We start from the raw sequence: 15518 nt of genomic DNA on the forward strand, positions 1-15518 counted from the left end.
TTTTTTGTAGGGCTGATATCTTGTTGACAGATTCTTTTAGGACTTCTTTGTCTGTGACAACTTTAATCTCTCCCCCAATTTTAAAGGACAATTTGGCTGGGTACAGAATTATTGGCTGGAAGTCTTTCTCTTACAGGCTCTTGAATATATCATATCACTGCCTTCTTGCCTCCATGGTGCTAGTTGAGTAGTCTGAACTCAGTCTTGTTTGAATTCCTTTGTGTGTAGTAGATTGTTTTTATCTTGCTGCTTTCAGGATTTTCTGCTTCTCTTCAACATTTGAAAGACTGATTAGCATGTGCGTTGGGGAAGGCCTATTTGGATTTATTCTGTTTGGAATTCGTTGGGCTTCTTTGACTTGTATATTTATGTTCTTTATGAGGGTTGAGAAGTTTTCCCCATCTCAACTACTCTTCCTAGCCCTTTCTTCCTCCCTTCTCCTTCCGGGACACCAGTGATTCTTTTATTTGTGCGCTTTGTTGTCTATCATTTCTTTGAGATCCAATTCACATTTTTCCATCCTTTTTGCCATTTACAGTTTTAAGCCTTTGAAGTCAGTTATCCTGTCCTCTGTGTCACTTGTTCTTTCTTGTCTCTTCAAATCTGGTGTTGTTGTCTCTAGTATGTTTTTTATTTGATCTATAAAGTCTTTAATCTCTTTGATATCTATTATTTTTCTGTGTATTCATTCAAATTCCTCTTTATGCTCTTTGCTATCCCACTTATCTTAATAAATAAGTGGATTAGGAAAGAAGATACTAAGTAGAGTTGTATGAACATCTTTGATTAGTTGTTCCAATGTCTGTGTCTCTGGTCTTTTAATTTGGTTGTTAGGCAGGGCTATATCTCTCTGCATTGAGGTATGCTTAGTGATCTGCTGTATTCGTGGCATGTAAATATCTTGATTGTTTACTTTGGGAGTTGATTTCTTTCAGTAGTCTAAGGCCTTCTGTTTGGGGGATGGTTGTATAGCAGGGATCAGGGCACGGGGTGGAGCGCTCAGTATGGTGATTTGTTTCAGGGCAGGTATGGTTGCAGGTTGGGGATGTTACACTGATGCTTGTGAACATGTGTGCCCAGTGGCCAGGGAGGATGTAGCTGTGCACTGGTCTGGGGGACGTAACCCTGGTGTGCACTGGTCTAAGTCTTGGGGTCCTTTGTGCGCATGCGTAGAGCTGTGACAGCAGATCGGTGTTATACCTTCGTGGATTGGGGGCAGCTGTGACCTGTCTGCACAGGTCAGCACTTTCTCAGAGCTCAGAAGTAAGACTGAGGACCGTGCACATGCGCAGTTCTAGGATGCTGTAAACTGAGGTTCCCAGGGCTGAATGATGTGATAGGGGCCCTGTGTGCATGTGTGGGCCTGAGAGTGCCATAAACTGATGTGCAGAGCTCGGGGTGGGGGGGGTGCGGGGTGAGGCTGTGTGACACTGTGGGGAGTGGGTAGGGATAGCCTGGGTATGGAGGTTAGTGCCTGCAACATTTATGCGCTGGCAACAGCCTATAGGGAATAGGGTGGGGGAGGTAGTGCTTGGGAGGGGTGCAGGAAAGGTGAATTGGCTGCACTTGGGGTGGGGGTGGGGGGCAGGTATGTGCACTGGAGGTTGGTGGGGTGGGAGCGTCTGTAGCGCGGGGAGTGGGAGCAGGTGATGGAATTCAGGTGCGTGCGGTTTGGGGTGAGTCGCTGGTCCTGGGCTGCGCTGGTGAGGGTAGCATGCCCAAGGAACATGGCCTGGCTTACTTCTTAGACCCCTGCTCCCATCTGTGCACTCCCATGGGCTCTGCAGCTCTGTGCCAGGCTCCAACTTTCTGCTTCTCAGTTCCTCGGCCTCTGCAACTATGGCTGCCACATGTGGTGAAAAAGGTTCTCCCAGGTCAGCCGCACTCCCAAATTGCCACTTCAGTTGCCCTCCTGTCCCTTCTCTAACTTTTCAGTGGAGCAGGGCTGAACTCAAGCTACTCTATTTGGCCGTCTTCCCAAAAGTAGTTTTAGGTTTTTATTTCTAGCTGCTCTGAGTACTGGACACTAAGAGAAATATCAGTATAATAATTCAGCACTCACATTCATTTGTTAAACCTGGCCTTCTCTTTATAACTCCACCATTACCTTTGATCTTTCTCCCACTCTTTAGGCTATTCCCATTCTAACTTTTTCATGTTGGGAGGGGCTGTTGATAACATGGGTTGATGAGAGAATATTAATATATTGCTGTTAACTATAGTCCATAGTTTGTAATAGATGTGTTTTCCCCCCATCTGCCACTCTATTATTAATTCCTTGTAATAATTTTGTACATTTGTTCTAATTCATAGAGGAAATATTTTATACTTGCACTGTTAATCACAATCACCACCCACCACAAGATTTACTGTGTTACACGGTCCCATGTGTTGATCTCTGGCCTTCCTTCTGGTGACATTTATTACTCTAAACTCTCCATATCAACCACAGTCACACATCATTCAGCACTGTTAGTTATACTCGCAGTAATGTGCTACCGTCACCTCTATTTCCACATATTTAAATTCACCCTAGTTAAAAATTCTGTACTTAAGTAGCCACTCCCCATTCTCTAGCCTTATTCTATCTCCTCGTAACCTGTATTCCAGATTCTATGTGTATGAGTTTACATATTATAATTAATTCATATTTGTGAGCTCTTATTTGCCCTTTTGTTCCTGACTTACTTCATGCAACATAATGCCCTCAAGGTTCATCCATGTTGTCACATGCTTCAGGGCTTCATTCCTTCTTACTGCTGAATAATATTCCGTCGTATACATATGCCACATTTTGTGTATCCATTCATTGGTTGATGAACATTTGGGTTGTTTCCATCATTTGGCAATTGAGAATAATGCTGCTGTGAACATTGGTGTTCAAGTGTCTAAGGCACCCCTGGTTTCTGTTCTTATGGGTAGGTACCTATAGCAGGATTGCTAGATCAAAGGGCAGTGCTCATACTTAGCTTTCTGAGGAAACACTATCTTCCACAGTGGCTGTTCCATTTTGTATTCCCACCAGCAGTGAATAGATGATCCAGTTTCTCCATGTGCTCTCTAACATTTGTGGTTTCCTGTTTATTTAATGGTGGCGGTTCTAGTAGATGTGAAATGATATCTCATTGTGGTTTTGATTTGCATTTCCTTAATAGCTAATGAAGATGAGCATCTTTTAATATGCCTTTTAGCCATTTGCATTTCCTCTTTGGAAAATTTCTATTATGTCTTTTGTCCATTTTTTAATTGGGCTATTTGACTTTGCATTGTTGAGTTGTAGCATTTCTTTCTGTATTCTGGATATCAAACCCTTGTCAGCTATGTGGTTTCCAAATATTTTCTCCCATTGAGTCAGCTGCCTTTTAACCCTTTTGACAAAATCCTTTGAAACACGGAAGTATTCAGTTTTGAGGTGGTTCCATTTATCCTTTTTTTTTTCTTCATTGCTTTTGCTTTGGGTGGAAGGTCTAAGAAACTACCACCTATCACTGGATTTTGAAGATGTTTCCCTACGTTTGTTTTTCCAGGAATTTTATGGTACTGGTTTTTATATTTAGGTCTTTGATCCATTTTGAGTTAATTTTTGTATAAGAAGTGAGATATAGGGGTCCTGTTTCATTGTTTTGGATATGGTTGACCAGTTCTTCTAGAACCATTTATTGAAGGGAATGTTCTGTCCCAGTTGAATGGACTTGGAAGCCTTATCAGAAATCAATTGACCGTGATCTGTGGGTCTATTTCTGAACTCTCAGTTTGATTCTAGTGATCAATATGTCTATCTTTATGCTAGTAACTTTGCATTTTTTTGCTTTTAAAAAGGGGATTTATTAAGTTACAAGTTCTAAGTCCATAAAAATTCCAAACTAAGGCATCCAGAGAAAGATAACCTTGACTCAAGAAAAGCCGATGTCTGTCCCATGAGAAGGCACATGGACGGCTTCTCCTGGTTCTTGTTCCTAGTTCCATTGGGTCCAGCTTCTGATGTCAGTGGTTTCCTCTGTAAGTGTCTCTGGGCCTTCACTTAGCTCCTCTGGGACATAACTGTGGGTTCTGGCTTGCTTAGAATCTCATGGGAAGGCACATAGCAGTGTCTGCTCACTTTCTTTCAGTACTCCAAGCATCTACAGATTTCTGCATCTCAGTTGGCTCTGAAGCAACTGTTCTCCAAACATCTGGGACTTGTGTTGGCTCTGAGCTTTCTCTGAAATGTTTCTCCTTTTAAATGACTCCAGAAACTAATCAAGGCCCATCTCGAATGGGTGGAGTCACATCTCCATCTAATCAAAGGCCACATCTACAACTAGCTGCCCCACATCTCCATGGAAAGAATCTAATCAGACTTTCCACCCTATACAATAGGTCTGCCCCCACAAGATTGGATTAGGAAAGAAGACAGGGCCTTTCTGGGGTATACAACAATTTCAAATCAGCACAGATATCTACCAAGAACCTGGGACAATCTTAGTCATTGGTGATTTTAATACATTGTGTTGGTGGACATCAAGGGGCTTTCTCCTTAACTTCTGGATCTATTAACACTCTTTAAGAGTGGCTCATTCCATTTCTAATGTAAATCAGTTTATCCACTTGCTTAGATTCTGTCAATTTTACTGCTCTACCATAACCCTGATTGGCACAAAAAACTTGCAACACAAATGCAGTTACTTTTTTTTTTTTTAAATAAGTTCTTGGCTTGGCACTCACTCCATTACTGCAACCCTTTAAATGTTTTCCAAAGTTTTGAGGAAGGTGGGTCTGCCAGTTTTTGCTCTTCAAAGATTCTGTGGGGGCATGGCATCCTAGAGCAGTTCACACTGCCATCTTGGTTGACTGGAAGCTCGGTCTCCTGCCCATTTATTTTGATCTGTTACTGGACTGTGAGATCTTTAACTTTTGGAACTACTATATGAGGGCACTGTATTGTTTCCTCCCTCCAGAATGAGACGCAGAATGCCAGGCTGGGTGTGCCCTCCTTCGGAAGAGTGTCAGCCAACGTGAGAGCTGTTAATTGGGCGTCTGGCTCATGTTCAGATTTTGTTACTGGCAGGTAGATTGGGAGGTCTCTAACATTTAATAAACCAGCGCTGAGCCAAATGTCTTCGTAGGTATGACTTGGATCTACTTAGAAATTGTTCCGTCTTTCTCTCAGTATACATTGGGATGGGGTATGTGGTTCTAAAGATGTTCCCAGTCATTTTGAATGAGAACTTTGTTACTCATTGCTTAGCATGCCACGGGCCCTTCCTTTGGGATACTTAGGTTTAATTAGTAGCTTCTAATCCCTTAAAGTTGGAATACTTGAACATCACAAGATTTACTTTCTGCTACGCCTCATCTATTACCTGGAAGAGACTCTGGTTTTAGCCTATTATTCCTATCAGTGAGTCATAAGACAAAGCCTGTGTAGTTCCATTATACACTTTTTATGGTAATCTGATAATAATGGCGTTGATGTAACACTGCCACTGTTTGGGGTGGAGGACAGGTGCCTAAGTTACTTTTTTGTGCACATGTTCTTTCGTTTCTCTTAGGAAATACTTTTGAGTGGAATTGCTAGGTCACAGTGTGGCAGCAGGAGAGACATTATGAAAGGGCAATCTAAATATGTAAGGTTTCAATTTTATTCCTTAACCATTATCAAGACCACACCATAATTTTTATTGAGGTCAGAAAAGACAGCTTGATTACAAAATATAAAACAAGCAAATCTTTATTTTTGTTTCTTTTTTCCTCCTTTTAGTTCTTTATCTCTTTTCTGAGAACTGTGACTATTGCATCTTCTAATTTAAAGAATAAAGGAATCTTTTACATTTGTGTATTGTTTTTGCAGTCTAGGCCAGTTCTCACTACTCCCAGGCTTATTTAACAGTTTCAAGGCAGAGGAAACCTCTTTTGTGATAATTATTCTGTATTTTCAAGGTTCTATTTTTGGTAATATTATTCTAAATATTTGGTAATTATTGAAAACCAGTAGTAATGTTTTGACCGTTTCTGGCTGGAAATATTTCAGTAACAAAGTGAATAATACTTGGCAATTCTACAAGAAGAGAGGAAAAATATTAACAGTGGTTTAAGTCACATGATTACTCTTATACATGGTAATTTGAAGCAGCCTTGCTTGTACAAAGCACTTCACATCTAGGCCGGGGAGGAGTTTTTGGTCACTTGGCACGCAGAGACTGAGCCTTGTGATCTTGTTCTATTTTTTTTTTTTTTTCTGTAATTAAAACTGTTTGCAAGTTGTCTTCCCTGGGATGGGATCCTTTGAATCAGTTTTGATTTTCTTCTGTCATTTGCTTCCCCTTGCCCCATGTAGTTAGACATGATTCTTTGCTTGCTACAAGATGTTGTATTTATTGTTCTCAGAGGCAATAGAGATTGTAGATTCTAGTGAGCATGGCCTGCTTTAAACTCTCATTATAAGCTGTTCAGTGCCAACAGTAACCATTTGTGTTCTTTATGTAGAACACAGCCATATTTTTCTTACCCTTATTGGGTTTTATTTTTTCCATTATGTAGTAATTAATATTTTATGGAGTGGAAGTCTTTTAGGCAGAGCGTGTAGGGTGATTTAGGCAATAAATAAAGTAAAATGCAAACTCATTCTTAGCCATTGAGCTTAGAATGGCTGACTGGTCACTAACTTATACATTCGAGGCACCTAGTGGCTTAATCATGATGAGTTCATCCTAAAACATACAGATGTGCCTCTTCGTGATGAAGTACCAGTTTATAGCCCAGAAAATGTCATTTTCAGTCTTTAAGGCGATCAGAAAATTTCCCCCTGTGTTGTGAATTCATTTGTTTTGTGCTTGAGAATATTTTCCTAGTACAGTGTGGTTTTATGGTAGGCTATGATGCTTTGACTTTTTTAAAGATTTTTTTTTTAAAGTTGCAAGTTCAGTAAAGAAAGCAGATAGAGTCAGACAGATTTCAAATCCTGGCCTGACCACTTGGGAAAATTACTTCTCACTGCCATTTCTTTCTTCCATCTCAAAAATGGGACAGTAAATCTCCCTACTGTGTGTAGGGGGTGCCTGGCATGTAGTAGGTGCACAGGATATGTTTGCTGTGCTGTGTGAGGAGGCAGTGTGGTATTATGGTTAAGAGCTTGGGTTCTTAAGCCAGTCTGCCTGGGTTAGAATCCTGATACCACCTGTTTCTAGCTGTGCGACCTTCAGCAAGTTGCATAACCTCTCTGTGCCTCAGTTTCCTCTTGTATAAAATGGGAATAATAATAGTGTCCACTTCAGAGAGTTGTTGCATGGATTAAATGTATATGCCCTGTTTATTAAGCTACTATTTCTGTTTTGAGGGTTGAGCGCATCTAATAAGGCACCCCTCCCAGATACCCAAGCTGAGAGAGAAACAAGTTGTTGATGAGACAGGTGCAGATCAAAATACTACTTCCATTCCTGGTGGAGGCTCAGTTGGAGAACACGGTTTAGGAGTTTCGGCCAAGCAGGCTTGCTGAGATTGCACCCCTGAGTTGCATTCGCCCCCTGCATTTAGGCGGTGGGAAGAATATGTTCTCCCATGCGGCTGCTGGTTACCAGACGGGAGCCAAGCCCCGGAACAGGCCTAGATCCTTCTCCAAACTGCCGAGTTGGGGGAGTGTCTCCCCTTGGCTGGAGCAGGGGCTGTGGGGATGGGTGCTCTTGCTGGTGGAGGCCCCCCTCCTCGGCGTGCCTCATCCTCAGCACGTGCTGGTCTTTGTATATTTGTTATTTCTCTCCACAGACTAAGACATTTGAAGGCCAATACAGTCTTGATCCCCTGTCCGTGGGTGGACACATTGTCAGCCCTTGGGTGTGTGCGGAGTAGGTGTCGCGTGTTAGGCAGCAATCTGCTGGAAAACGCTAGGAGTGTCCTGTGTTGGTGGCTGAGCGTGAGCAGCTAATATCGTGACTTTTTGGAAACCGGAAGCTGGTTGGCATCACCAATCTTTTTCAACTTAAAAAAAATAGAAGAATGTGAATTTGTTCTTGATATTTCTGTGAGCAAAGGGTAAGAATATGTGAAAACCGTATTGATAAAATATTTCACCAGAGAAAGCCAACCTTATTCTTCCTAGGAAATTGTCCTCATTTATGTATTATCTCCAGCCAAATGAAGTTTATAAAAATAGCAAAACCAAAATTAATTTTACATCGCTTTTTAAGTCCCTATTTCCAGTCATGGTGCCAGTTTTTAGCAAGTCGGGTATCTTCTTAGCCAATATCTGTAACAGTTTTCATAATGGATTTGTCTAAAGGTGTTTGAAGAGAATTTGAAATTATAAATTCAATTTTTTTCCCTTTTACTTTTTGAAGGGGTGGGGAGGGGATGCAGGGAGAGGGGTAGGCTTTTGCTGCTCTCTCCTCCTAGATTTAGAAATAATCTTTCTTGGCTATTTCATATTGGTCCATAATTTATGTGCTGAATGCATAAACTTTTATTCTGCATTTGTTAAATGTATTGGTATTGTATCAGGTCTTGGGGATCTAGATGTGAAAGGATCACACTGTTCAGAGCAGAAAAAGTGACGTAAGCAGGCAAGTATGATTTGTTTTAGGAGGTGCCTTTGACCCAGTGTGAAGAGATTGGGAGGTGGGGGACCTGCGAGGAGACAGAAGCCTTTCCAAGGGTGTGGATGGAATAAAGGGCCTGCAGCCAAGAAGATATAAAGATGTGAATAGGGACAAATGGTCCTTCTTCAGAGACAGCTCTTAAAATGGTCCAACAACAGAAAAACTTTTTTATCTTTAAAAAAAATCCTAGTTCTCAAGTGATCCTTCACTGAGTTAAAAACAGTCGGCAAGTCAGAAGAAATATCTTTGCCCATCTCTACTTGTTATCTGTAACAGGTAACATAGTACCACAAAATTGAAGCTTGTGTAAAGTTAACTTCTCTGAGTTTGTAGCTTCATCCATTAAGTGGGAATAATGACATTTATCTTACTGAATTGTTGGAAGGCTTGCCTGGGATAAATTGTATGAAGGTAGCTGGGATAAAACCTTGCATTTGGGCAAATGCCCCAGAAATGGTAGTTAAAAAGGGGAAGTTGGAAAGTTATAGACAGCGCTTTGTCCTTTGTGGTTAGCTGTGGACTGGCAATAGCTTCACCTTATTATGCATCTTAATGGAGGCATCTAATCTCTAGAGAAAGCTCAGAGTTTGCATCTGAGGGATGCTGTTTCTTTTGCCTGCTTCTTGTTAAAAACCAGGGCACAGGCTACAAGGTGTGACTATTTTCTGGCTGATCATCCCTCCCTGTCCTTCAAGGCTACAGACCCAGGTTGCTGTGTGTGTGTGTGTGTGTGTGACACGTGGATTCGTGTCACCAGGCAATATGGTGAATGAATGAATGAGTGCTGAAATGAGCGAGACTGAGGAGCCCTGGTTCCAAATGCTGCACCCTCTGGACACTACCATCCAGCCTGCAGAGGGGTTCTCGTTGGGATTGTGGAACTTCAGATGTGACCCAGGTGCCCTTTAGGGCCGCCTGTGGATCTTCGGCCCACAGACGAGCTTTGTGTTAATTTTCCCTCCAGCCCTTCTGCTCCCGGCAGGTGTCTGAAGTCTGCTGCCCATTGCCCTCCTCGTCAGTCCCAGATGCCTCTGTGCTGGTGGGACTTGCCATGTCCGCCTCCCCCCACAACCCTTCTTCTCTCCTTTCTTTCCCTCTGGTCAGCTCTGCCCTTCCCAGTTTATACCAGCAGTGGTTTTATCTGCCTCTACTTAGCTAATCAGGTGTAATCTGCCAAGTCTTTCCCTTCCCGGAATTTTTTTTTTTTAATTATTGCTTGTAGCTCTGGAGGGTTGCTTTTGACGACCCTTGAGTTAACTAGTTGAAAATTGTTCTAAATGCGTGAGATTGCTGGAGGTCTGTCCTTACAAATTGGAAGTTTCTAGGATAGATTACAGGGTACCAGGGGCAGGGGGCCTGGAGAGTTAATGCCTACTGGGTCCAGAGTTTCTGTTTGGGTGATGGGAGAGTTTTGGTAGTGGCTGGTGCTGATGGCAGCTCAGCATCGTGAATGCCGTTACCACCGAGCTGTCTGCTTAGTGGTTTCAGTGGGAAACTTTATGTTGTAAGTATGTTATCACAATAAAATATTTTTTTAACACGGGAGTTTCACTGTGTTTATGCTGGAGTTGATCTCATGGCTTCACTGCATGGAACTGACCGCCAGATTAGCCGCCGGGGCACTCACTGCCTGCTTGCTGCATTCCACCACTCTCTCCATCCATCGATCGACAGAGTCCTCAAAAGAGGCTGTATTCCTAGCCTCTGCTTCCTTCCCTCCTATTCATTCCTCAGTTTGCTCAGTCTCGCTTGTTCTTCCAGAACCACTGATATAAAGTGGTGAAAAAGCCTTTCTGCAGGACTTTACATGCCCTGAGTTGGCTAAATCATCATCCCTGGTCCATGCTGCTCTGTCCCCATCGGTCTCTGTCTGGCTCTCTCTCATTTTGTTATTTTATTTATTTACCCTTGAAACCTGTCACAAGCACCCCCCAGATTTCCAGGCTCAGTAGCCCATTTTCAGTCCCCACTGTACGTGACCCTTTTGCAGCGAGTGTCTCTGTGACTCCCTCCCGGAAAGCCCCCGTCCTTGGATGTCCTTGGATTCCCGGCAGCCTCCCGCTCTCCCCTGACCTCCCTCACGCGCCCATCTCCTTTGCTGACTCTTCTCTTCTTCCTGTGTGATGGCGTCGCTGTTCCTGGGTGCCTGTCCTGGGTCTTTCTGTCCCTGGGGGGGTGGGGAGAGGCCTCGCCCTGGCGTCAGGTGCAGCCTCTTCCTCCCGGGCCTCGGCTGCGGTCCCTGCTCCTGGCCACAGTTTCAGCGGCCACACTTGGTATAGCTGCTTTTGTAGATAAAGTTTTTTTGTTTAAGATTTCCCTTTTTGCTGAACACATGCTTTTTTGTGGGTTGCAGAAGACAGGAATTATGGGCAAGAGTTGTAGCATAGTAAAAAAAGAATTTCTAAAGCTTTACTTTTTTTTTTTTATCAAATTGGACATTTTTTAGGCTGTGTTTCTCCAGCATTGAGCTAAGGTACCATATTTCATCAAATCTAAGATGCCATTGGTTGTAAAGCACATCGATATTTATTATAATGCTACGAAAGAAAAAGTTTTGCCAGTTTAAATCATCTCATTGCTAAGATGCAGTGGTAAGACATATATGCCAGTTGCAGAGATCTTAAAATGTAAAACAGAACGTGTATATTATAATTGATGAAATCTGGTGTTTTAAACTTGTTTAAGAGTCTGTACCCTACAGTGGTTCTAGTTCTTATTATTTCTTTGTAGGCATTAGAATGGAGGAAAGAGGTCTTGTTTATAGACTGCTCCCTTAAAAATGATTACACACACATATTTATATGAAATCAGTTTAAGCTGAAGATGTGTATAACTTCAAATAAAACTTTCAGTTGTGTCTAAATTTCTCCAGACAAATAAAAATAAAGCGTAGTTTAGGGAGTTTGTAGAAACTGATTGGAAAAGTGAATAGGAGGGATACCTGCAGTGAAACAGCATATTCTTTAAGAATATTTTTAGAAACTTTGTTCATTATATGAAAGTGAATCTTATTGCTGTCATTGAGTCGGTATAAAAATATAATAATTTGAAGAACTTCTGATATTCTATTAGATATGGGAATATAATTTCTGGTTTAAAGTTTATTTGAGGAAGGAAAATAGAAAAAAGTATAAAGAAAATTTAAATGACTTATAAATATATCACCTAAATGTTACTATAGTTTCCATGCTATTAAAATTTCTCTGGGCACAATTTTTAGTGTTGGCATAATATTTCGTCTTATGGATACTCCTTTATTAATTTATTTTTCCCTTATTTTTGAGCATTTAAGCTGTTTCTGAGCTCTTCTTGTTATAAATAATTTACACTTCACAACCCCATTAGAGTGTAAGTTCCATGAAGGTAGCTATTTTGGTCTGTTTGCCGCTGTAATTCCCAGCATCCAGAACAGGCCTAACACATAGTAGGCACAAAATAAGTATCTTCTGAATGTTGCTGAGTGAATTTAAATAACTGCTTTTTATTTCTTCCTGTCCTAAGATTCTGTGAGGAAAAATCTTTTGCCTCAAAGTTGGTCCATTTTTACTCCCAACATAAGGATATTACTGAGATTTGAAGGCATTATGAGGCAGTACCTCTGATCACATGGAATTTGGCTATTTTTTAGAAATATGTAGAAACATCTCTAAAGCCTTGTATTTTTTTTTCAGAATGATTCTTAAAATTTGCTTCCCATGGTCCATTCCCCAGTCTCACTCTCTCATTTTATTTAGTAGATTTTCATTGCAAGAACTGTTATCATCTCAACAAATACATTGCTTTCTTCTCCTCACCTAGTAAATGCCCTTTTATCTTTCAGTTTAGGTCAGTTTCTTTTACCTAATCTTGCCCTAAATATCCCCTGGGGGGTCTTTTCCTTTCTGGTCTGCCCACCGGCCTCCCTTCTGTGTCACTGACCTCTCGGAAGCTTTTACTGCCACACTTGTTTTGAAGGCCAATTGCATATGCAATAGCCTGTATGAGGAAAGGTGCTATAAACTAGGATGCAGTGACTTAGTCGGGAGTGGAATTAGAAGAGGTGCCGAGTGTGGCATTTTTAATATACTACTTTTTTCAGGGCAGACCTCATTTCTTAACATAGTTGATGTTCTGAGGGGATGCCTGCAAGGGCGGGAGGTGGGACTGATGGTGGCACAATCCCAGCGTTTCCACATGAAGAGTCAGGAGCCAGTGTCATCAGGTGAGACCACCTCATACTTCAGTTCTTCATTCATTCATTCATTCATTCATCTCACAGATACTGTTGGCACTTATTCTCCATCTGCCTCCTTTGGGTGAGGATTTTATTCTTCACTGTCAACCTGACCCAGTAACAGCAAGGGGCATATTACATATGTGCTTTTATTCTTTCCTATAATGCCCCTTTTCCTTGTTAGCAGCAGCTCCCTCCCTGTGTTAGGAATACCAGTAAGCAAATACAATTCTGACCTGTTTAGCTTTTCCTTTCACTGAGCTTCTTGATATCCTCCCTGGTACCCCTTCTTCTTTATGGCATGTCCTCTTTACTTTTTTAGGTTTCCTTTAGTGCCTTGTTCATCCCGTGAAAAGAGCATTTAAGGTGTGGATGGGTTTAACTTGCTTAGGCTGTTTTATTATTTTAATTTTGGAATATCTAAAAACCTTCGTCTAAAAGTGGTCTCAAGTTGGCTTCACTTTGGAGTTACCTGGAGAACTTTAAAAAAAATTCCTGATGCCTAGACCTCACCCCGACTAATAATATCAAGCCTCTGGCAGTAAAGCTCTGCCATCAATGTGCTTTTAAAGCTCCCCAGCGGATCCCAGCATAGAGCCAACTTTGAAAACCAAGACTTAGGTATAAACTAGAGGTGAAATTGTGCAACTTTGCTTTTTCTTTTTCTGATTCAGCCTTTACTTTAAAAGATAATAAAAGTACATGGTGACATGTATTAAAATGTGTAGTGGCAAAAGAAAATGGCGTGACTATGTGGCAACTGCTGATGAGACCCTTAGACTTTCTAACAGTTTGGAAGGGGTTGCTGCTAGATGGGGAAGGGGGCGGGGGAGAGAGTCTGAATGGATGAGTGCTTATCTATTGTGAGTAGTAGAAAAATAAAGTATAAAATGCTCTGTGTCTTCTGCTGTTAGGCTACTTTCTTCCAGCCAGTAAAGTGGCGGCATAAATGGGTCTTTTGTTCCCTGTATTAATTCCGTGAGGTAGATGTTATTCTGTCCCTTGATAAAGAAACAGTAGTCAGTAGCTACAGAGCTGGGAGTTGAGCCCAGGTTCTCTGCTGTCACGTCCATGGTTTCTCCACGCTGCCATTGCCTCTTCCCGTTTTGATGTGAAGAGAGTCCTAGCAGGCGATGGGAATTCCTAGTGTGTGCAAGTCTGGCATTTGAATTGTGCAAATTCCAAGATCTCTTTTATTCAGGGCCGTTTTCCAAACAGCTCAGAGTACTTTATAGTTGTTTAAGCCTCTCTCCAACCCTGTATCCCACTCCCCCCGTTTCCTGATTGAGAGAAGAACAGGTATTAACTTCATTTCAATATGTAGGATGATGCATAGAGAGAGGTTTATACACTCCGTACTCCAGGGAGCCCAGTGTGTGGGAATTCTGAGAATCTTGCCTCTCTAGGTATGTGAAGTTGGTTTCTTTAGAAGACCTTGTTGAGCTCTTCTTCCAGGATGGAGATGGTTTAGCTTTGCTATACTCACACATTTGCAGAGATTTCCCAGGGACTAGGGGAAGACACTGGAGCAGACAACAAAGAGAGTGATGAAGAGAGCTGAAGTTAAGAGCTGCCCAGAATTATGTGGGGCTTAAAGAACAGTGCCCCCACCTTAGAGGAGAGACAGCTGAGCACTTCTGATGCCACTGAAATTAGAGAATTGGGTGGAATGAAATGTGTTCTTTATTACAGTAAAATAACCTATCCCATTTCAGGGACATTTGACATCTTTAGGAAATTAATGCTGGAATCCATCTTACCAGGAGCAGGTTATTTTCAGTGACAATAAGAGCTGTTGACTTTTTAAAAAAAATATCCGAGTTGAAAAGAGATGTTGCCAGTAGCAGATCTATACTGCTTGAGCGAAATGAATGCGTTGCACAGGATGATACAGTTTAATATCCAAAGCAGGAACAAAACATATTGTAAGTTCTGAGTAAGGCACTGACCATCACAGCTTCTCTAGAGGCAGCCTTTTCACTATTAGTTTGGACATTCAGTGTGATCCCTTTCTGGGGGGACCTCTGCCTGGGGGCTTCCTGTGGGGAGCCAGGTCTCTGGAAAGGGTGCTGAGCAGCAGGCAGTATATTTAGCTGTCACTCTGCCCTCAGCAGATCAGTGTTGGGACCTAGCAAGGATTCCTGACAGTAAATATCAAGCATTGGCTTATGGTGTGGAATGTGAATACTTTGGACATAGGAAATGTAAAAGAATTAGAGAAGAAGGTGTACAAATTGTGAAATGATGTATTCTATGATAGGTAAATTAAAGGTTTGATTGTGCTGATTCTCCTGTACCCTTTTCCCTTTTGTGTTCACTTAGAAACCTGATGTCCTGACTACTGGAGCTGGCAACCCCATAGGGGACAAACTTAATGTCATGACAGCAGGACCCCAGGGGCCCCTCCTTGTTCAGGATGTGGTTTTTACTGATGAAATGGCTCACTTTGACCGAGAGAGAATTCCTGAGAGAGTCGTGCATGCTAAAGGAGCAGGTGAGTGCTGTGCTTATTTGTTGTCAAAGGAATGTTTCATTATACCCGGGTCAGAAATTATTTCCCAGAGGGTTGCTGTTCCTTTAATAGAAGTGTCCAGTCTCCATCCCTGGAAGAAAGGAAAATAAAACCCATCAGTAGAGGAGTTAGTAATTAGATGATGATTATTTCTCTGTATATAATGTCATATATAAAATTGTTTATTTTTTCAAAAGGAAGAATATTAATCATGAATATTTCT

At 41.7% G+C, this 15518-nt stretch overlaps 1 protein-coding gene across 1 annotated transcript in view; it reads left to right on the forward strand.

Moving 5' to 3' along the window:
- The window catches only part of CAT (catalase), a 60013-nt gene that overhangs the window by 10551 nt on the left and 33944 nt on the right, over nt 1-15518 (forward strand). Inside the window, exon 2 of the mRNA XM_077114379.1 lies at nt 15106-15277. Within this exon, the coding sequence (XP_076970494.1) occupies nt 15106-15277 (172 nt within the window). The remainder of the gene's footprint in view (nt 1-15105; nt 15278-15518) is intronic.

This window comes from Tamandua tetradactyla, chromosome 8 (genome assembly GCF_023851605.1).
Source record: "Tamandua tetradactyla isolate mTamTet1 chromosome 8, mTamTet1.pri, whole genome shotgun sequence".
Lineage (NCBI taxonomy): Eukaryota > Metazoa > Chordata > Mammalia > Pilosa > Myrmecophagidae > Tamandua > Tamandua tetradactyla.